General features: G+C 32.2%; 4 protein-coding genes across 5 annotated transcripts; 1 reads left to right on the forward strand and 3 right to left on the reverse strand.

The window, feature by feature from the left end:
- The first annotated feature begins 5,333 nt into the window (after positions 1-5,333).
- Positions 5,334-6,625, forward strand: LOC119681791. Its single transcript, XM_038095079.1, has 3 exons — positions 5,334-5,445; positions 5,514-6,002; positions 6,071-6,625. The coding sequence occupies exons 1-3, from the start codon at positions 5,383-5,385 to the stop codon at positions 6,437-6,439; spliced, it is 921 nt and encodes a 306-aa protein (XP_037951007.1). The 5' UTR covers positions 5,334-5,382; the 3' UTR covers positions 6,440-6,625.
- Positions 6,626-7,363: 738 nt separating this feature from the next.
- On the reverse strand, positions 7,364-8,621 carry LOC119681474. The gene is made up of 3 exons (XM_038094679.1): positions 8,513-8,621; positions 7,962-8,447; positions 7,364-7,876 (listed from the first exon to the last, which is right to left on the reverse strand). Exons 1-3 carry the CDS (start codon positions 8,582-8,584, stop codon positions 7,526-7,528), a joined length of 909 nt encoding a protein of 302 aa, XP_037950607.1. The 5' UTR covers positions 8,585-8,621; the 3' UTR covers positions 7,364-7,525.
- Positions 8,622-12,188: 3,567 nt separating this feature from the next.
- LOC119681732 lies at positions 12,189-13,379 on the reverse strand. 2 transcript variants are annotated; one of them, XM_038094998.1, is made up of 3 exons: positions 13,273-13,379; positions 12,713-13,207; positions 12,189-12,619 (listed from the first exon to the last, which is right to left on the reverse strand). In XM_038094998.1, the coding sequence occupies exons 1-3, from the start codon at positions 13,327-13,329 to the stop codon at positions 12,263-12,265; spliced, it is 909 nt and encodes a 302-aa protein (XP_037950926.1). In that variant the 5' UTR covers positions 13,330-13,379; the 3' UTR covers positions 12,189-12,262. The 2 variants fall into 2 exon arrangements, with proteins under 2 accessions (XP_037950926.1, XP_037950925.1); XM_038094997.1 differs by having other exon boundaries at positions 12,713-13,222; positions 13,273-13,372.
- Positions 13,380-19,635: 6,256 nt separating this feature from the next.
- On the reverse strand, positions 19,636-20,225 carry LOC119681141. Its single transcript, XM_038094242.1, has one exon. It carries the CDS (start codon positions 20,096-20,098, stop codon positions 19,694-19,696), a length of 405 nt encoding a protein of 134 aa, XP_037950170.1. The 5' UTR covers positions 20,099-20,225; the 3' UTR covers positions 19,636-19,693.
- Between the last annotated feature and the right edge of the window lie 1,633 nt (positions 20,226-21,858).

The raw sequence follows: 21,858 nt of genomic DNA on the forward strand, positions 1-21,858 counted from the left end.
ATTTCAGTTTTAAAAACACAACTTTATATTATATAAAAGTTTATTTATATTATATATTGGAAAAGAATCTGTTTAGAACAAAAATGATAGAAATTGAATAATATAATACCTAACAGTACTGTTTTAGTGACAATTACCTCGACACCGAATGAGATTTTAGGCAGGGCTACTTTTTAGTGTGATTTGAACTGTACTGACACAGTTCTCTATAAATGTGTGATGTTTTGTGCATATGTCGATATAACGTTATAAATAACTGCGTGTCAGTGAAGCTTTCTCCAATTTATAAAAACAAGTGAAATTAGAACTATAAAAACAAGAATTCTCACAGAATTCTCACAATTCTGCAGTTCCAATACTTAATGGAGAACATGTGGGTCACTCTACCTTTGTACGAATGCGCATTCAAGGATGGCTTATTCCGACAAGTGAGCTGTGTGGGAGTTGCTACAATGAAGATGAGAAAGAATTCATTAATCTTATCTATGTCTTAGTCCACGAATACAGAGAAACGACTCCAATATCTTTTTTCATTAGCCTGACAGAGATAATGAAGGCCATGTCGCATCTTCACAGTTTTATCTGGAACGTCGAATGATTTAACAATAACATGGCCCCATGTTACTGTTGACTACTTTAAATTCAAATTTATGAATCTGTTTACCAAGGATCCAGCATACTTCGGGCTAAGTAGATTAAACTCTCGATAAATTAAAATAGCGCTCCACAAATCTCTAATCATGCCTGTTTTGCGGTATAGCACGAAAGTTTGGACTAAATGTAATGAGATGGCACCACATAAAAATCTGTGCGGCTTTGCGCCTTAGTAACGCGTATCGAATTGGATACATCGATAAGCTGTATGAACCTCAGCATAATATATGAGTATATAAATGTATTTGGTACCACCTACTAGCGGCCACAAGTCACTGGTTGAGCTGACTGGATAGAACGACTGAACGCAGCCAAGAATGACATATTTCTATAAACGTCAACTAAGGAAATAAGTTCTATTTTGTTACTGAAGACAACTTTAATCATATATAAAGCTCTTATTTGAAAGCCAAGATTCTTAAAATCTTTTTAAGATTCTTAAGTTAATTCAAATCAATTTTATATTTTAGATTTAGTTTTGTCTGAACTCATTAGAGTTAATATATGCAATCACGCTAATGTCTGGATGTTATGAAACGTTTACTTTTCAATCAAAAACTTAAGTTAATTAGTATATTGACTATCTGTGATGTGTACATATTGCCTAATATTACTGGTTACTGCTGATTAGCTTAAAATATTAAAAGATTGGTTATTTCAAAATATTTCAAATTGACAAAGTTGTTATTGCAACACCTGAAGCGGCAAAAAGAATATATATTATTAAATTTATAATTGCTTTAATTTTTTTTTTATATTCAAAATTATGTAAAGGTTAAGTGGTGATGGATTTTTAATCTAAGGTTTTATATAATGACACACAAATTAAATTTTCAATAGAATGTTTACGACCATAGAAAAATGAAGTTTTTCTATAAACGATATATCCATAAAAACGCTGCTAACATTCGAAATGGATCGGTGTTGGTAAGAGCAACTATTTAAATGATTAATGAAACTTAAGACCGATTCTCTCGATAAGAATATCACTCATATATTATTTGAACTTATCCAAGCATTGTGTCTTCCTATTCACTTGATATCCCTTTTTAGAGCGATTCTCTTGATAAGAATGTCTCTCATATATTATTTCAACTTATCCAACCATTGCGTCTTCCTATTTAATTGATTTCCCTTTTTATATTTTAGCTATAGTATCTTTATTTTTGCGATTTTGTAAATGATATCAAAAATAAATTTCAAAGATTTATTATAAATAAAAATAATTCACAAAAATATTACGAAATGCAGATTTCTCAAACTCTGATGTGTTCTTTTTTATAGCATGCAATAAATAATATATATCAAGTATCTCTCTGCACACACAATATTTAAATCTCGCATGCAATAATAAATAAACACTTTTAACTGCGTTATGCAGAGGAAGGTCGTCAGTCTACTTTGGGACTGAAATAATTGGGACATTATTTTTAATATTGATTACGTCGTTATGAAACACTTACATCTCATGCAATTCTAATTATAATTAATTAAACTTCTAACTTCTAATTTTTTTTAGTCTTTTTTGTAGTATTTATCGACTCTGAGTTAAAGTTGAAGTCCATACTGAAGAATCTTCGTTATTAAGTTTGCAATTTAACTTATGAGTTTTAAACAACGATAGTGCCAAAACGTGTAACATAAATAATGAAATTGTTTTACTTTAAAGAAGAAAAAAAAACTAATATCGCATTAATGTTTTATAAAAATTGACTTTGAAATTATTACATAAAAGTAATTTGAAAAAATTGTAAAATAAAAACAAAAAATGATTTTCATGTTAAAATCAAAACGATTTTATGTTTCAATTTTTTTTTTCCTCTAGAATTAATATACTTCTCACTCCATCGGTGCAAAGTCATTATCTTCTTCCTTGTAGCTGAAGTTTGTGGAACATGCAATCACTGATCAGCGATTGATCTTACGCATTCCTCTCGTCCATTCCGATAATTCATATGAACTGTGAACGCATTAACAAATCAACGCTTAATTTATTTGTTCCCTGTCCACGCCCCCTTCCAATAATATAAGGCACAAGAGTAAGTAGGTATTCAGCGAAATAAACTTAAGCTGATCAAGTGCACGAGTTGATTGCAACATAACACTACTGATTGCTGTGAAACGAAGGGAAGAAGTACACTAACATAAGGGAACTACTATGGGATGTCGAAACCCATGAGGATTAAAACTTAAAACGAAGATTCTTCAAACTTTCTTTAAAAGAAAAACAAATTTAAGAAGTAAGGTGCAGGAATACTTAAACTATTTCACAAAATGATGAAGCATCAACATGTTCTTATGAAATCTTTAAAGCGACAGTTCAAGGAGGACGGCATACAGGCAGTGGTGTGGCAAGCATAATTGATACCCGGGTACTACAGCTTTTTGGTGTCTCCGAAAAACATATGTTAATATATTTATAACACGTTTACATTACAATAATCATTAAATTAGAATATTGTAGTAGAAAAGGGGATAAGGAAGAAATTTTTAACTCCAAAAGATTTCAACCTAGAAATCGATTAAAATAAAAATTGAGTTTTTTGAAAAGCTTTGTTCGATTTGAAAATTATTTAACATTCTTCTGCAAGTAGCGCTCAACGCATTTCATATGCATCTCCCCTTTACTTTAACGACCTTCTATGTATGACACCCAGAGCTGAGTGCAAAATGCACCCTACTTCACTTCACTCGACTCCTACTACACTACTGGGAAGACGAACATCGTATGTCTGTGAAAGCAATAATTGCACTAGATGGATTTTACTAGTACGATGTAGAGGTGACTGAATAAAGCACTGCGTCAGACCTAGTAAAAAGTTCTATTCCCTATTCTAATGGGCTTAATTTAGTCATGTGAAACTACGCATTAACCGAGTTAGTAGCACATTTTGGGGATAATGTCCTCGCTTACCTCTCACAGTATTCAATTTTTAAAATCATTTAGAGGCAGCATGGTTTTAAACCTTATGCAGATAGCAATACTGTATGGGTTACAGAGAATGAGTAAGACTGAATGAGGTTGTCAAACATATATAACGTGTTAAGTTAATGGATAGCTACGCAACGACCCTTGATCGCTTCCTTTCGTTAAAGAGCATTACCTTAAAGCAGTTTGGATTATCACTGGTTATATGTATCACTTGCAACACCCGACCGGAGTTGTGAACCTGTACTAACTATTGAGATTGGCTCCATAATGGGAGTGTCTGTTTTTTTTTCTTATTTGTTGTGGATTTACATTTTACAACTGGCTGCAAAAACGCGACCTAAAGAGAAGTCAATTATGGTTCGCAGCTTACCAAGGAAGAAATTATATCTAAACACATGACTTCAATTATTACCGATAAAATCTTTGGAATGGAGTATTTGTCTGTGCATTATCTTGACACGTGTGTTAAGTACGATATGTGTGTTAAGTACGTTGCGATCTTAAGCCTTCATGGCAGGTAACCCGACTAAAAACACCATTGATCGTTCGTAGTCCTATACTATAAGTAAATCAAATTGAATTTTTTTTACGAAGTAACAATACAGTAGGAAAGAATAAACCTAAAATACATTGGAGACTAAGTATCGTTCGCAGACAAACTTATTACTTTCTTTACATAACACATTAATAAATAGTAATTTTACAACGAAAATAAAAATAGATCATTGATTCATATACTTTTAAGTTTTATTATTTTGGTGGAAACTCGTAAGGTAGTACTTCAAATCAACAACTTTTATAAAAAAAAATCAATTTAATAAAGTCGACACCAATCACTTTATTGTTATTCGTCTTTATATAAGCTATGCTTAATGTTCTATGTAGTATTTTGCTTAAAGAGTAACAAAATATCACCATGAGAACTTTTATTACTTACAGAGGTTAAATCAGCCACACTTATTGTTATGGATCAACTGAGGAAGAGAAATACATCTTTTTTTATTGTAGAGATTGTGGCAATGTGTCGCATCCTACACTCTTCCTATACAAAGGGTCGATTACCACAAACAGCAGCAAACTTGGGAGTCGATGTCTGGATTGTGTCGCTTATGCATGTGCAAACAAGCCATTTCAGTGCTCAATTACATGCATTTTTTCCAACGTTGCCACCTGAGAAAGTCAAAAATGTACTCAGTAATTAAAACGAAACAATTTATTAACAATTAAGCGGCATGTGAACGAGACAGGAGCTAAGAAGTATGTGGGAATCACCTTGAAAAATACCAGTACATGGCATAGTGATAGGATTGCTCATATGCAGTGATTTAATTGGCAATAAAGCAATTATAAATGAAATTAATTTTAAAAGTTCAAAGAACCCTTAAGGAGACTGCGCAAGTTTAATGAGAAGCACTGAAGAAAATATGAATATAATTAATCACCCATAATCATTATCCACACAGACACAACTTAGCCATAATTTAAAGAGAAGCAAATACATTCAAAATGTGTGTTCTGATGCATTAATGCGAATTTCATCTGAAACCTTGCGAATAAACTTAGGTCGGTTGCTCTTAAATTGTCAATTGTCAAATTCTCAATTCTCTAAAATAAAACTGAACGCTATAAAGCAGAAAATTATCACATTCAATGTAAAAATTCCTACAGAAAAAAAGTACCGGCCCAGTTCTTATCAGCAACCCGAGCAAGACTTAAAAATAATAAATCGCATATAAAACAGAGGAAATAAAATCCAAGTCAGTATTCTGAGTCTCAGTACAGAAATCAAAACGATCATGGCCACACACATCAAGATTATAAGCTTAATGATTTTCGCTTGTTTTGTGTGCAAATCAATAGTAAATAAATTTATATGAAAATAATTACTTTGGTATTGTTAATTAAATGAATTTAATTTGTTAATTAGAGCAACAACATTGTCACATTGCCAGATGCTTTCTACTACAACCTCACAACGACTTCCCGCGTGGATTTTTTCGTTATCCATCATCAACGCCAATTGGCGGCAAATACAAAGGCTCTAGATGAAAAGCTGGAGGATTTCAAGAAGAGCTATAACTCACGACTGGACACAATTGCCTTGCATGGTGACTTTTTGCAGGCGAAACTCAACGAACTTGAAAACAAACTTAATCCCCTGGAATTGCTGGAAGATGTGAATGATTATTGCATACAAAAGTATCGCAGCAAAATACCAGTTTGGGCCACAATCAAAACGAATCTCGGCAATTACATAGCCAAAGCTAACCAGGCATATGCGTCGCTGGTTTCCGGCGCGGCCTCAACGCTGCAGAATCTGAAAAACTATTATGCAAATCAATTTGCGAATGGTTTGAAGGATTGCAAGAAGAAGAAGGAAACCGAGACGAACTACACAATCTGCTTTACAAATGTGGTGGGTGTACTTTAAAGTACATTGACGCTTTTCATTAACATTAAATTTAATCCTCGTCTACTTTACAGGTTAAGACCACGACTGCTGTAACCAGCACGAACACCAATACTTTTATGAATCAAATGAGCTCAGCGGAGTGCAGTGCCAATCTGAAGCTTAAAGAAACTTTCGACTGCTATGGCATCCAAGTCTTTAATACTCTTGATGCGATTGGTGGGATTAATGGGCTGGTGGAGAATTGCATAAATGGACATGAGTTCTGTCCGTCGTGCAGTGATCAATTAAGCGCTACGGAAGGTCGTTGCCCATATCAAATAGGCTGGCATTTGGGTGAAGATGACGTGACCAGTGAGAAGATTACAAATCCCTTCAAGGGTGTCACCAAATCTACACCATGCCTACAAATTAATTTTATCAGAAAAAGTGCTTTAGTGTAGGAATTAGTCGTTGATATGTTAGTACTATTAAGATAACAGTCATACGTATTTTTGTATTAGTAAAAAAAAAATGTTATTAAATAATGGAAAAAAAAATTAAGTGCTGATAATAAAAACATGCTATGAACGTATGTTTTATTCTTAAATAAAAATTAAAATTCATAGAAATAAAAAATTAATTATAGGAATAATTTAATAAGTTTTTAAAATTATTTTAGTCTTATGGATAAAATTGATTCACGGATCATAATAGAGAATAATGGTAATAAAGAGAAGGTATAACAAAAATAGAGCATAGAATAACTGTAATAAAAAAATAATGATTTTACATTGTATCTGCTTTCACTTGCCTCAAGAATTATACGGGGTGCAAGTATAAGAACACCAGAAGAAATGTCTACCCATACACTCAAAATGGGTCTGTCCAAAGAGATGGATTTTCGACTCTACTTGGAAGCGGATAAACCATCTAGTTGCATACTGTGTAATTGTCCGGCTTTGATCAGGAACAGAACTATATCTTTACGCTAGGAAATCCCAACTCCATCTGATGTTAACATGCGCTCAGCATCTTATATTCTGATTTTCATTCGAAGAACACAATGTCTTATATTCAGTTGGGGTCTGTTAGAAACATGATCTATCACCGTTCTGCTACACTGAGAGGAACCATGTCATGTATATATACTATTATATTCTATGATTGCTCTTCAGTAGTTAAGTGAAGAAGTTACTGACCAATTCTCTTCAAAAGTTTATTGAAATTCTCTCCAAATCTTTACTTTTATAAGAAGAGAATTTACTTATGCTTTTATCTACAGATCATAAGTCTACTATGATCGTCAGCAATATATAAGTGAATTGATTTTACTATTTAAGTAAATGAACGGACTGTAAAGTAAGTTTAACTAATGAAGACAATATTTCTAATTTTAGAATTATTTTTTATTTACTTAACTTCTTGCAAAATATAAGCACATCTTTATTTATTATCATTATTATCTAATTAATACTGTAACTTTGATACGTTTTCCCTTTTACTGACTCTTCTGCTCGAAGCTGTAGCCAAGTAGCAACCCACAGTCTTTAAGCTGGTGGCACAAAGTATATCTTTATGCACGGTACGGTAGAATTCAACCCATAGAAGGGATTTTTAATAGTCGCATTCCTGTAGATCAAATCACTTATGGTTAAGTCGATGCTATGTGGACATGAATCAACTGGGGCTGATTGGCAAGGCGGACAGTATTCCAAGCCTGCGATACAATTATCAATCAAACGTGTGGTTTCGCCGATTACAGAAATTGTGTTATATAAAATGGTAAAACTACAATCCAAAGACTGTGTAATGCGTCCCGTACCACTGCACTTTAGTTCCTGAATTTGAGTGGCAAAAGTTTTCTGATTTGTCTTGGTAACCGAATTAGCTGTGTTGATCTGTTAAAGGGAAAGGGAAGAGAAAACAGAAAATGTATAATTTCTTCTCATTACACATTTAATTACTGCTACTAATTTCACTTACCAATGGCGTAACGCAAAGCGTGTAATTCACTACTAGATTCTCAAATTTTTGTTTGCATGCATTCAGATTAGTATTCAGTTGAGCATAATAATTAATGAGGTTTCTCATGGTGGTTTCTGCCGGTGCAACCAAACTGGCCATCACATTTGAAGCAGTTGCAGCACAACTGGCCAATGAGGCTTTCACTGTAGCTATTTTCGCAATTTTAATGCGATATTTTTGTACGCAATGTTTACTGAGATCATCCAACAATTCCAAAGGATTCAACTTTTCCTCAACCTCACTCAGCTTATCTTCAACTAGAGTAGTTTGTACTGCAATTGCATTCAATTGCTGTTGGTAGCTCAACTTGAACTCGGCAAGCTGAGATTCATAGCTCAATATATTCGCTGCATATTGGCGTTGATTCTGTATGACATAGTCCTCTGCACGGGTAGTAGTAGTCAAATTAGATTCACCTGCAACACGTACACTTACCGCTTGCGTCTGTGGAAGTAAATAAACAAGAATAAAGAACTACTTCCAAAAAAAAAAATTCTTTCATTCCTTACATTTGCCACCACAAATGCTGCCTGCAAAACGAGAAAAATTCTTGCCAAATTCATCCAACTGTGCTCTGCCATCTTCTTTCAACTATTAACTTCCAAACTCAAATGATAAAATCTGTATCCAAACACTGCGGCTTATATACCACACGAAGTACTTTGATATCAGTTCATGAAGAATGAAGAATATCTGTGCAAAAAACCCCTTTTCCTCCTCTCAAGAGTAAACCACTTCAGCTGCCAATTAAACCCAATCATAAATGTATTTGCTTTTCCACTTAATTACCTCGCCAGTTGCCTTGATTCATACATTCGCCGCACATTCATTCATTAAAAAAAGTTTATTTACAAAACTTTTGTTCTCGTAAAAAGTGATTCTTCTGCTCTTCTGAGACAGGGGAACACCCCGTGGTATTTGCACAGCTTTTTCATTTTCAAATTAAAAACTTTTTAAATTATATTTTTAATCTTAAAAACGAAAGGCCGAAATTCTGAATAATTAGCACTAATTAGTTTTCAACAAGCTGATAACCTGATACCGCGATACCCTGATACCCTGATAAGCTGATAAGCGATCTAAAGTGAGCAGATTTTCTTATCAATGGGTTTGCGAAGAAAACTACGCGGAACCAAATTAGCAACAACAATGTTATCTACTCCCATTTCCTTTAAATCGGGGAAGCGCAGCGGAAAGCTAAGGCAGGCGACATTTTTTATACTAGATAATGCGCCCGATTTTTATAGCATACTTTTTATAGCATCTTATGGCATCGTCAATTTAAACGGCACTGTCTGAGTTTTACAGAAATTCAATTGTGAAAAATATTTATTTTCCAGCGTTATTTATTTATCTTGTCAACTGTAATTTAGTGTTTTTTTCAATATATTACTGCAGCTGCAGCCAATATCATTCCAGAGTCTCAGTCACTCATTATTAACGATACAATCGCAACACAAGGGACAAACGGCACTTGCACATTGTAGTAGATATTTTACTACCTACCTACCTACCACTTCTAGGACCGATCTATTGACTTCTAACTATCGATTGGTCGGAGTCTTAAAAGCAAGTTCCGTGACTATAGCTTTAATTACAAGTTTCTGTGCAAGAATTATTTAAACAAATTCAAGACCCACATTTTTGATTTATTGTACATGTTTAGTATTTTGAGTTTTATTCTATTATTCCCCCCTTCTTCTCTAAAGCAGAAAGAACAATCTTTTGAAATTATTGCCCTACTTTTTGTATTCTTGTCAAAAAACTTCAAAATCATTAAATATTTTTTCTATGTTTTTGATATTGTCTAATTAATTTTTATTGCGCTGTTGTTATTCTACATTGTGAGATGTGAATAAGTATAGTATACTTTTATGCGCTTGCGTTGTAGATTATTGATTGGTTGATGTCACCACTACGAGAATAAATAGTGTTCCATTTATACCGTTTTACAATTATCAAGAATTTTTCTTCTTCTTCGAAAAATTGTCTTCATTACCTTTCTCAACAAGAAAAAAGAACGTTTTAAAACAGGGTGTTAAAACTTCCTCCTGTGTTGTATTAAAATCCGCATGCTTCTTAACTTACTTTTGGACATAAAAATTTAAAGGTTACTTTATTGTATAAAACTATTAGAAAAAAAAGCACTCAAAATCAAGAAATTTGTATATCTTATGTTATGGCTTGGAACTGGATGGAAGATATAAAGCTCTCTTTGATATTAACCTCTCTTATATGTATACCGTTTATATGCTATTTTCATAATAAACATATGACATTGTGCAACTTTACGCTGGCTTAAAATAATATAATTAATTAATTATATTATTTATATAAATAGTTTAAAAAATGTTCCCGATATCAATAGATATAGAGGTACATTTTTGAAATTATTTTGTATTATATGATTTGGCATAAATCACTCTAAACCATCATCCAGTATATTACCCATTTCATTAGCCAGCCCATTAGCCACACCATTAGTCAGCCCATTACGCACTTGTTAAGTAAGAAGTCCAGCTAATATGTCTTCTGGCTTATTAATAGCTTATATTGCTTCTGTGACTACATTGTTTACTACTATAAAGAAGATAACGCTAGATTATGTGTAGTTTAAGTTGATCTGAAAACTCATGTCGACCATATAAATATATCAAAAAGTGTTTATGTGTTCCGTAATACTACAGTTCACACGTGACCAGTTTTTCGCCTTTAACTATGCGCAGCTACGCTGTTTGTTTTCAAACTATTTCTATATAAATTACGAGGTTATTATCCTTATCGGCTATATTGTTTTATACTAGCTGATTGTATGTCACTGTTTGTATAAAGCTTATCAGACTTATTATCAGATTTAATGTTACTGTGGTTCGCCTTAACCATATCTGCATTTTTGTTACTACAGACAACGGATTTCAAATTAAACCGTCATAGAAACCTTAAACAATCAAGTGGTTCCAGTGCAAAGGATTATATCACACATGAATGCATTCCTTAGAATAAATCTTCACACTAATAAGCTTAAATAACTGCAAACAGATTATATTCCTCCTTTTAAATATTCCAATCTATTCATATAAACTCCAGAAATGTTTTTTTTTTTTTTTATAATGTTCATCGCATTAGCCCACCAATTTTTGTTATTAACAGATTCATAATTTATTATTATGTTGAAGCTAGTTGAATCAGTGCACCTGAGCACTTTTACTCTTTATTCACTGCGAGGTTTCTTCATAAACCCCTCTTTGCGCCTTGACTGGACTATTGTTTATCACTTCATCAGACTAAACAATAATTGACCTCAGATCTGCATACCTCCCCGAGGAGGTTGTAACCATTCTGAGATTCGATCTATCCTTTATGTATTTTTTGATCAGATAAATTTTAAGGTCCCTGAGGATGTCATTCGTCCTAATGTGCTATGATACATATTCATATATAAGAAGAGTTTTTTTTATCAACAATTTGAAATAGTCAACTTGTTTGAGGGAGGCTAGAAATGTTTTCTGTTCTTGGATAAGAATTCTGATGATTGGTGATTGTTTAAATTAATTAGATAAATTAAATAAAACTAAATAATAAATATATCACCGATCTCCGGATTTGTGGTTAGGAATATATATGTTAAAAATGGATCGTACGACGAATATCAAAAATCTTCTGCAGACCAGATGATAAAATTCCATTGATGAACCAAAACGTAAATTATAAACGTTGAATATATCTTTTATCAGCGTTTAAATGAGGAAACATTCTTCTGTTAATATATTCACGAAAAGTCTTACAATCTTGTTTAGAGATAATAAGCATAATGGATCCATTAACATAGTTTCGACAAATAACTTACCATTCCGGCCTGTCATGCAAAGAGAAGAATGGAAGTAGTATAGTTACTATTTTCAGCTTCCCCATAACTTTTATTATTAGAAGCCGAAACCAAAAAAGCTCCTATCTAAAATCAGTCCTACCTAAAGTTAGATCCTCTAGAACATAATTACTGAACATTTAATTAAAGTCTTTATTTGGACTGCAATCACATCCTCATCCTACTATTTTGTTTTTTAATTTTATATAGAACAGATTGGGAAATATAGGTATATATTATATGTATATGTTAAAAACATTATTTTTTATTGTAAATACTAACTTTAAATGCTACATATGTATGTATGTGTGTATTTATATTAAGATTTATTATAACTATAAATTCTAATACAAATTTTTTTCTAAAATTACTTCTATTTCGTAGTTAAATTTTTTCATGCTTTTATGGACAATTCCACACGTTCAGGTTCAAAGAAATCTACTTGCACACATTTGGTTGTATTACTGAAGCCGTAGAATGGATTATATATGGTGAAATTATGGAAGAATTCAGGAGATTGATCCAATTTAACGTAATTGCTGCAAGTAGGTGTCGTGAAACCACTTTTATATGTTATACAGTCATCAATTCCCTGCTTGATGATGCCAATTTTTTCGATTGTACTGTAAATATGGGGGAATCTACAATCTACAGCCTGACGAATGCGATTGCGGGCAGCACATTGCGCTTCCGCTAATCTGATTTCTAAAGTTTTCCTATTAGTCATGAAGTAATTATGAGCAGTGGCCATCTATAAAAAAAAGTATTTCATTATTTATTGCAAGAAATGCAAAGAAATCGAGAAGAAATAGGGAAGATGTAGGTATTCAAAAGTTTCACTTACGGCTTCCGTAAGGCAGATGGTGTAATTTAAATGCGATTGTGCTTCTAATTTCTTGCAGTTCGCCAGCAAAGTCTTGAAGTTGCTATTGTAGTAGCTGATGAGTGTGTTCTGTGTCGAAACTGCATTGGAGATAATTGTGCCGATGTAACTACTAGCAGATGAGACACAGGAATTCAAATTAGTTTTGACGGTGTTTAGATTTGGAAGCTGCCAAAGAAATTTCTGAACGCAGTGCTTGGTAAAGTCGCTTATTACTTGTAAAGGTCTCACGTAATTATCGAATTCGCGGTATTTAAGTTCCAACAAGAGTGCATCCAATCCAATTGACCAAATGAGCTCTTCATAGCCAGATTTAAAAGCATCAATTTTATCTTTATCGGTTGCAATATGATTGGCTAAAACGCGATTATTAATGTTTATAAGATCATCTGTTCTGCTTGTGATGTTTAATAACTCATCAAATTCGAATGAATGTCGCACTGCTATATCCTGTGCCTGTACGAATTTATCCTGTGATAATATATTTTACAAAATAATAAGCAGATTTCCTATTAACTTACGCTTGCTGCAATCAAAATTGCTTGCAGTATAAAAAAAGTACTTCCCAATCTGAACATTTTCTTCGCTGATACTAATACTATTGTCTCCAGTTCTGTTCTTATATACACCCGAATATTTCTGTGCTTTTATCATTTGTGTAAATATTTTTTAACCAAATGAAAAAGTCCCCTTTGCCTTCTGTTTCTGCATTGATAATGTTTTGTTGTTAATTTGCAAATTTGCTTAATTTTAATTAAGTTCTATACTTAAGCCCCCCGATCTACCTGCAGCACAGCACAACTGATTTATGGCAGCGACCGAATCGAGGTTCTTGAGCGAAAAGTTTTGCAAATTATTAGAGAGTTTCTGCGTGTCTCGAATATTCCTGGAAGTGCTGATAAGACTTTAATGAACTTTTCTTAATTTTAATTTTACTCTTAAGTGCTTAAGTAAATTTATTGTATTTTTATTTGTTAACAATTTTTATCTTTTATTTTCGTAAGTCGCTTTTTTTGCTCACACGCTGCGATCTATAAAAATTTTTAGTGAGAACTGAACATAAAAGATAGTTCCGACCGAGTTTAACAATCGGATTATATGTGGTATGGTATAATAAAGTGAGCCGAAATAATTATGTTTCTCAGTGATAATCTCATATTTAATAATCGTATCATTAATTGCACAGCTAATGAGAAGATATATACAATTGAAAGTGACTAACTACTATGTTCAGGTACGGGCTCAGAATGCAAATAGTAATATATCTACATATGTCACCTTTTTATGAAACGAAGAAATAGGTACATATTTTAATTGATCCTCCAACGTCGTTTGGATGGTTTAATTAGTCTTTACGGTATCAAGTTCACCATAAATCATCTTGGTACATGGCAATGAAATGATAGATTGCAACTAATACCAGTAAATTAGAGACATGGTAGAGATAAAAAACAGCAAGGTTATCATTAATATGTCTATTGATAGATTTATGGATATTGAGAAGTGAAAAGTGAAAAGAGATAAATATAATATATAAGGTGTTAGGTAAATAGTTACGATACAGGGTTTGGTAACACTGGCTAGATTTTGTAAAGACTTTTGCACACACAATCACTAACTAATCACTATACGTAAAGCTAAGGGCTAAAGGTCTTTCACGTGGACCGCCGTGGTATTATTGGGGATATATGCCCAACTTGTGGACGAGCTCGCAAGCTGTCAAGATGTCACATTGCATCTTGAATTTAAGAATAGTAATAACGGCCATTTATTAGATATATCCTCCATATCGTGACATTGGGTTATGCCATTTAATTCAATTTCTAGTCATTTATTAACATAACTGTTTATTTATAATACTTTTTTTTGTTATTTTATTGTATTGTTAAAGTAAACAAATCGTCATTTATTCATTCATTGTTAAAAAGTTTAAATTAATTGGAACTGTGTTTTTTATTGTCTTATCGAATTATTATCAGAAGAACAACTTTTGTTGAGAATACGTAACTTTAATAACCGCAACCTTAACAGCAGTAGATAATTGTGATATCGAGAGTTCATTGGAACTGTCAGTTCATACTAAAAGAGTTTATAGCATATATAAATGTATATAAATAACAAGTTTTCAAATAAAAAATAAAATCGCGAAAGACCTTTTAGTGGAATTTAGAATGAGTGATATCTGGATCTATCATACTTTGTCACTTGTCATTTTATTATCAAATTAATTATACAATATTTGGTACTATAATAATTTGCGATTTTAAGCACCACAACCACAACCACACCATTTATTTAAGTTGGCGATGTTAATACATTCAGTCATGAAGACATATGTCTTCTTTTGAAATATATATTAAGAAGTTTTATTTGTTCTATCAACTGACCACCTACATATACCTTTTGCTATATGAATGAAAAGTACTTTGGAAAATAAAGAGAAGTCATTTAATAGGAGACAGAATTCAAATATATTTCCCCTCTAACGTATTAGGGAAAGCCTAGAAGGGTTAAGAAAGCATTGTTTTTTGAATTCCGGAAATTGTCGGAAATCTCCTTCCGAAGTAAATTTTTGGCTTTTGCCTGAGCATACTTATATACGAAATGCATCACATGCAAGTGGCAAAGCATGAGCACTGAGATAAGTCGAGTAAAAGGCGTACCTCAAATCATGAAAAATGAAACACTTTGACTTTGGAAGCATTGGTCCACAAAAGGCTCCATTGCTCGGAAAGAAGAATGCAATGACAAAGTTAAAAATTTAATTTTTGCTTAAATTAAATAGGTTATTAGACAGATATCTATGTTAACGTTGTTGAAATTTATACTGACGTCTCCAAACTAAAGTACAAATTTGGCAGTGTCGTCAGTACCAGTCAGCTTCTTCAACGAAGGTGCTCAACTCATAATACGATATCGAAGGTGACAGATTACAGCTGATTCGGAAAATATGTAATAAGACTTGGCTTACCCTCTAACGACATTTGTCAGGGTTGTGGCTCTGCGGATGATAAGGAAACTGTACTCCCTTCGAGTACAGTCAGGAAGCGAACTCTTTCCAAAGGGACGTCGATCATCCACTACCATATATATTTGAGACTACTACTTTTAAAGTGATCCCTAGGGTCTCGCATACAGACTCTGTCTCAACCATGATATCTTAACTAGCTCAAATGCTTAAGAGAGCTTTGGTGCACAAGGCTGGCACTCCTACTTGATCTAACCTAATCTAACCTAAGACTATGGAAAAAAATTATAATAAACTAATAACCAAACACCTGTATTGGAATTACTTATTTATGGCAATAAATTGATATTAAAATATTAAAAATTTAAATAAATAAAAAAAGAGTGGTTCTAGTCGTCGAAAATATTGACTATATAATTGCTTAGCTGAAGGCTTTGATCTAATTAACTCTTTATATCAAGTTCATTTTCTTCCAAGTACAGTATAATTAAATTTCAAAACATTTAATTGAATATAGAAAACAAAATCAAAACAATTTGCTTTAATTAACTAGATTTATAATTTATTTTTTTTTTTTTGTGATTTCCTTCCACTCTGCGGCTTCGAAGCAGAGTTGCCATAATTGACGGCCTTAAATGGAAGCAAATATTATGCAGCGATTGTGACGTTCGACTAATAACAAATCCCACACATTTTTACTTTAATTTAAAATTAAATTTAATTGAATTTATATAATAGAAAATAAAAACAATATTTAACTGTATGAGCCATAAATGACAACGTCGTAGGACGTAGTTGACTCTGCGCTGGTAGAAAGTAGATCCCAACAATGAGCCAAAATCATATGATAATTTAGCTCTGATTGGGAAAGGGAAGTGCAATAAAAACATAATGAATATAAATATTTAAATACATTATCATATTTTTAATAACATATTTTTTTTAATAGTATTAAATGTATGTATATAGTATATACCATATAAAATTTACAATATTTTTTGAACGTACTGCGCGTCTTTTTATTTCGCATCCTGTTTACCCACTCGGTTTATATCAGATATCAAACGATGCCACTGTAATTTGATTCAAAAGAAATTGTACACTTATGTATATATATATATTAGTATAGTATATATTCAACTAACATGCTTACATGTAATAGCTTCTTACCCACCGGCTTACTTAAATTTACGTATACTCTTCTATAGTATACTCTTCTCTAGTTTTTCATCCTCTGCTTACTCGAATAGGCTTGAGCTCAAGATTCTTCAGATCTAATGTATGAAATCTATTATGACATCATTCCTGAGAGTTGATTGCAGACTGACACTATATCTTTTAATGCTTTCCATATAGTTGAAAAAGTAGATATTGCAGACATAACTGATGCTACAAAAAAATATATCAATACTATATATAGAATATGATTATTTTGGAGACAGTTGGCCTTCTTCTGCTCTTCTTCTTCTATCACGCTATTAGATAGATCCTTTACCAAATCAAACATTTACTGGTCGAAATGCTTTGGTTTTAGCTATAGGTACCCAACTATGAGACAAACAGGAGATTGAAGTTTTTGAATTGTAGTCACATCGAAAAATATTGAGAATTTAATAGACAGCTTAGATTACATTTCCGTGCTTAAGTTATTAAATAAAAAATTAAAATAATAAAGGTAATTACTAATAAATATCCAATTAACTACGACAATGTAGTGAAATGATAAACTGCCTTGGAACAACTGGTTTTGAAAGAGAAAGTCCACTGATGAGGAAGACCATTTACTCAATGAACTAAACAATTGTAACTTTCGCTTAAAGACTAAAAGAAAAACGATGAGTATATCGCGCTGAATTGTACTATAAAGAATAATATGCATGTATCAAATATTCTTTTTCGACGAAATATTTAACAATGTTTCCGGGTGTATCTGTTCGTTCGGACGGAAAAGTCTTCTTTTCAAGTGTTTAAGTCACTACCAGGCTTAGGCTTCCGATGCTTTTCCTCTTTGCTAAAGAAAAAAGGATGTGCTTATGAGACTCTAATACAAAACCACATTTATTAAGAGCTTAGGACAGAAAAAAGAAATAACATAGCTGTCTTAAAAAAAGTTAATACATGGTATATAATATCGATATATACCATTTGGTCAGCCAATTAATAGAAAATAATAAAAAATGACAACCTCAGGGACCTCAAGATTGATCCCATCAACAAATACATAAAGGACAGAGCCCTGAAATTATTTGCGAAAACTGACAGACTTACCAACACCGCGTTATCAAATCTCAAAATGGTGACAGGCTCCTCGGGAAGGTATGCAGATCTGAGGTTAATTATTGCTTAGTCTGATGAAGTGATAAACAATAAACTAGTCAGTACCTCGAGTTATAAGTAAGTGTTTACCTCGAGTAAAAGTGCTTAAGTCCACTGGCTCAAAACAGCTTCAACATAATAATAAAAAAAAATTGTTGTTGTTGCAATTTACTACTGTTGGATAAAAACCTCTCTATTGAGAACAATAGTTTTTGTTAAGAATTTAGTTTAATTTATTAGTTTATTAATATTACCATATAAAATCATGGAAATGTAACTTATTCATTGGGAAAACAATTCTAGAGATTCATTAGGAATAAAAGGTATTATGAAGTATATTTAGCAATTAATGAATTATTTTTTAATAATTACATAAATTTATGTACATAATAATTTGTTTTTATTTTCATGTTATATGTATATAAATATATGCTAATGCTTAGTAAGGAGGAGGGTCAGTGCAGCTCACTTTCCACTTTCTGCAGACCCCAAATTAATTATTATAATCCATTTTATTAAGAAAAACCTTGATTAACAACCAATTACATATTAAAAATACTTTACTTCTTCTTCACTATAAATAGTAATTTTAAAGACTGTTTCTTGAAGAAACAGTAGTTTCTCGCTATGTTTGCATATTTAGTCCATCACTGTTCATATAAACAAGAAAGAAACATTCTAAGTATGTGTTTTTTAAATAAATAAGAACGCTCTATTCTGTATTCTGCATATCTCGATGATGTTGAAGCCTATGTGGACTACCACAATTCGGACGATTTTCACAAAAAATTTAAATATATTTTATCTGTGTTTACACAGAGGTAGACTGTAAAGACTGATAACAACTGAGTGATAAGTCATTAGACACACCCCACCCCCAGTCTACCCGGTACCCTCAGCTGATAATCTAGTAGACACACGAAGTTTTCGGTTCTCAAACTTTAGGCGTCTCCAACAAAATTTGTTAAAAAATTAAAATTAAAAAGCAATTTAGTTGCTAAAATTAAAATTTATTGTTTAAAACTCATTTTTATTAAATAATTAAACAATTTCTATTTTTAAATATTTACCAAAACTAAAAGTTAATAAACAAAAAAGTGCTTAGAGATGAGGAAACTTGTTTTTTTTTGCTTAAAGCGGTTTTATGTTTTGTGGAACAAAAAAAATTAGTAATGACGACGTTAGTTTATATTTATATATATATATATATATATATTTATATATTTAAATTTGTATAACTAAATTTTTTATAAGAAAAATTTATTTTTTTCACATTTTTTATACGGCAATCAGAAAAACATTTTTATTATAATTATTTTTATATAAAGAAATTTTTTTTTGCAATTTTTGTGATTTATTAATTTATTTTAATATATTTTCATATTTAAATTAATTGTATTTATTTTTGTTTATAACCATTTATTTATTTGTTTCGTTTTGTTTTCTTTAAATTACACTACTTAAGCCGGTAAACTTATTCTATAGTCTGCAAGGTTTACAATCTTTTATCACTTTTTGTGGTTAGTAAAAAAACGAACGCAATACTCAGTGAAGTAAAAAATACCAATTTTCTACTGGAAAAAAAAATCAAAATAATAAAGTGGAACTCTTTGCGTCCCTTCGTCCTCAATAAACCTTTTTCACTTGATACTCTTCCATCATTTCACTTGTCTGAAACGGCTTGCTTCAGCATAATCTCGCACATCGGAGAAATTTCTTTCTGGCTTAATGCGTACATCATTTGGATCCAGGACAAATTCGCCGTTCCAGGTTGTGGGCAATACTGTTGGATCGGTGTTGTACTGGAAGTATTCGGAATCATCGGAGCGATTGCGTTCCTGTTTCAAACGTGTTTCGCCACTCTTCACGAAGGTACCATCCCAAGTGGTTGGCAAGATGGTGGGCTCCGTGTTGAAACCGTAGAAATTTGAGGTGTCCGTCACATTTTGATTATAGCGACGCACTTTTGAGACGTTATTCGTAGTGCCCGGCGCATAAAGAAATTTACCGTCCCAACCCTCGCATTTGATTGGAATATACTCGTCCTTTTTCTTAAGTGGCATTCTGGATTTTTTCAAAATTTTTTCAATTCAATCTTTAATATTTCTGACCGCTCAGCTTGGAATTCGAAACTCGACTGAAGTATTTCGATTTCGCTGCTATTCTGAAATATTTTTCTAAAATTTGTTTCAAAAGTTGCTGAACAGCTTTTTTGTTCGCAATATTTTTTATTATTTAAAAATTATATTGTTTTTTGCTATCGGTTTGCTTCCATTTTAAAAACTTACAACAGCAAATCTCCACTCCCACTCCTACGCTCGTTGCAAGCTTCTAAGCTAGCCTCGCGGCTTAAGCACGTCTTAACAAATTCTCAAAGTGACTGATCAAAGTCACTTCGCCTTATAAGTCCGGAAACTATTCCGATTCTAGCACGTCTAACTGTCGGAAAATCTTGCTAATAGCGAAAAATTTGCTTCACGCCAAACGTGGCGTCGGTTGCGCTGCGGTGATTCACAAATTAATTGAGACGCTCGTTTCTGAAATTTCGACAACAACAACAACTACAACAACAACAGCAACAAAATAGAAAAATTTTGTAAAATATTATTTTTAGATTTGGTGTCGTCATCAAAACAAACAGATCTGTTAATAAGTTTTTGATTGAAAAGAATGTGAGCATTGAGCAAACTGACAGCAGATCCAAATCATTGTGTGGAGGAACTGCTTCGGTTGGAATGAGATTTATTATGAGCACAAATCTTATCTTGAAATATACATATTTACTCTAATAATTATCAAATACAGTAACCAAGTCTGTAGTCTTACATTTGCTTCAGGTGTGGGCTTACAGGTTAAAAATCAAAAAAATATATAAAAATACATTTTTGTACTAAATTTTCACTTAGACTTTTCAAACCTCTTCAGCATTTTTAATATGAATTTTGTATGGATTTTGTATGAAAAATAGCATACAAACATAGCTTTAAATAGATATATGCATACAATTCAAAGATTGGTGCTGGTTTATTTGAAAAATTAAAATAAAATAATAATGTAATTGATTAATTGTGTTATATGTGTTTTAATAAACCACATCGGTTCATTTTGGGGCTTTGTCTACATACCCAACATGAACATATTTTTATATGGATTTTGTGTTAATTATGTGTAAATAATGGTAAGACTAGAATGGCTTTCTCTGAGTACACAAAAGCAGAAACAAAGATCATACGATCAAATCAAAAAGTAACTTAAGAGAGGTTAGAAGAAGGAAAAAACCACGAGGAAAATAAATACATGGTGTAGAAGATGTGCAGAAAATCGATAGTTAAAATGCATAATGACTTATGGTGAATATGCCTCAGTTTCTAGAAAAAGTAAAAACCTCAAAAAGTAAAGTAATGTGAGGCTATATTGTGACAAACTTAAGTTAATTAATAACTATTACGTCGAGAAGGAACGCATATATGTCCATGTCTAGTGGAATGCATATAGAGACTCACTTGAGCGGAGTTTCGGCAAACTAATTCGAAGGCCAATGTCGAATAGAGTTTGGAGGAACTAAAAGCTTATGGAAGCTAGGCACTTTCTAGCGAAAGCGGCGGACGATAACATAGCAATAAATATTTCTGTCATCCTTCTGTAACTTACTTATTCTTAAATAGAAGAAAATTATGTAGAAAGATTTTTAGTTATGTTATAAAGAACGAAAGTCCAGAATTTTAGAATTTTTTTTCAAAGAACTTAATATAATCTTATTTCCACTTTGTTAAAAAAAAAATATAGTAAAAGCTATATACAGATATAGTTTGCCGTCATGACG

Source organism: Teleopsis dalmanni, chromosome 2 (genome assembly GCF_002237135.1).
Source record: "Teleopsis dalmanni isolate 2A chromosome 2, ASM223713v2, whole genome shotgun sequence".
Classification (NCBI taxonomy): Eukaryota; Metazoa; Arthropoda; class Insecta; order Diptera; family Diopsidae; genus Teleopsis; species Teleopsis dalmanni.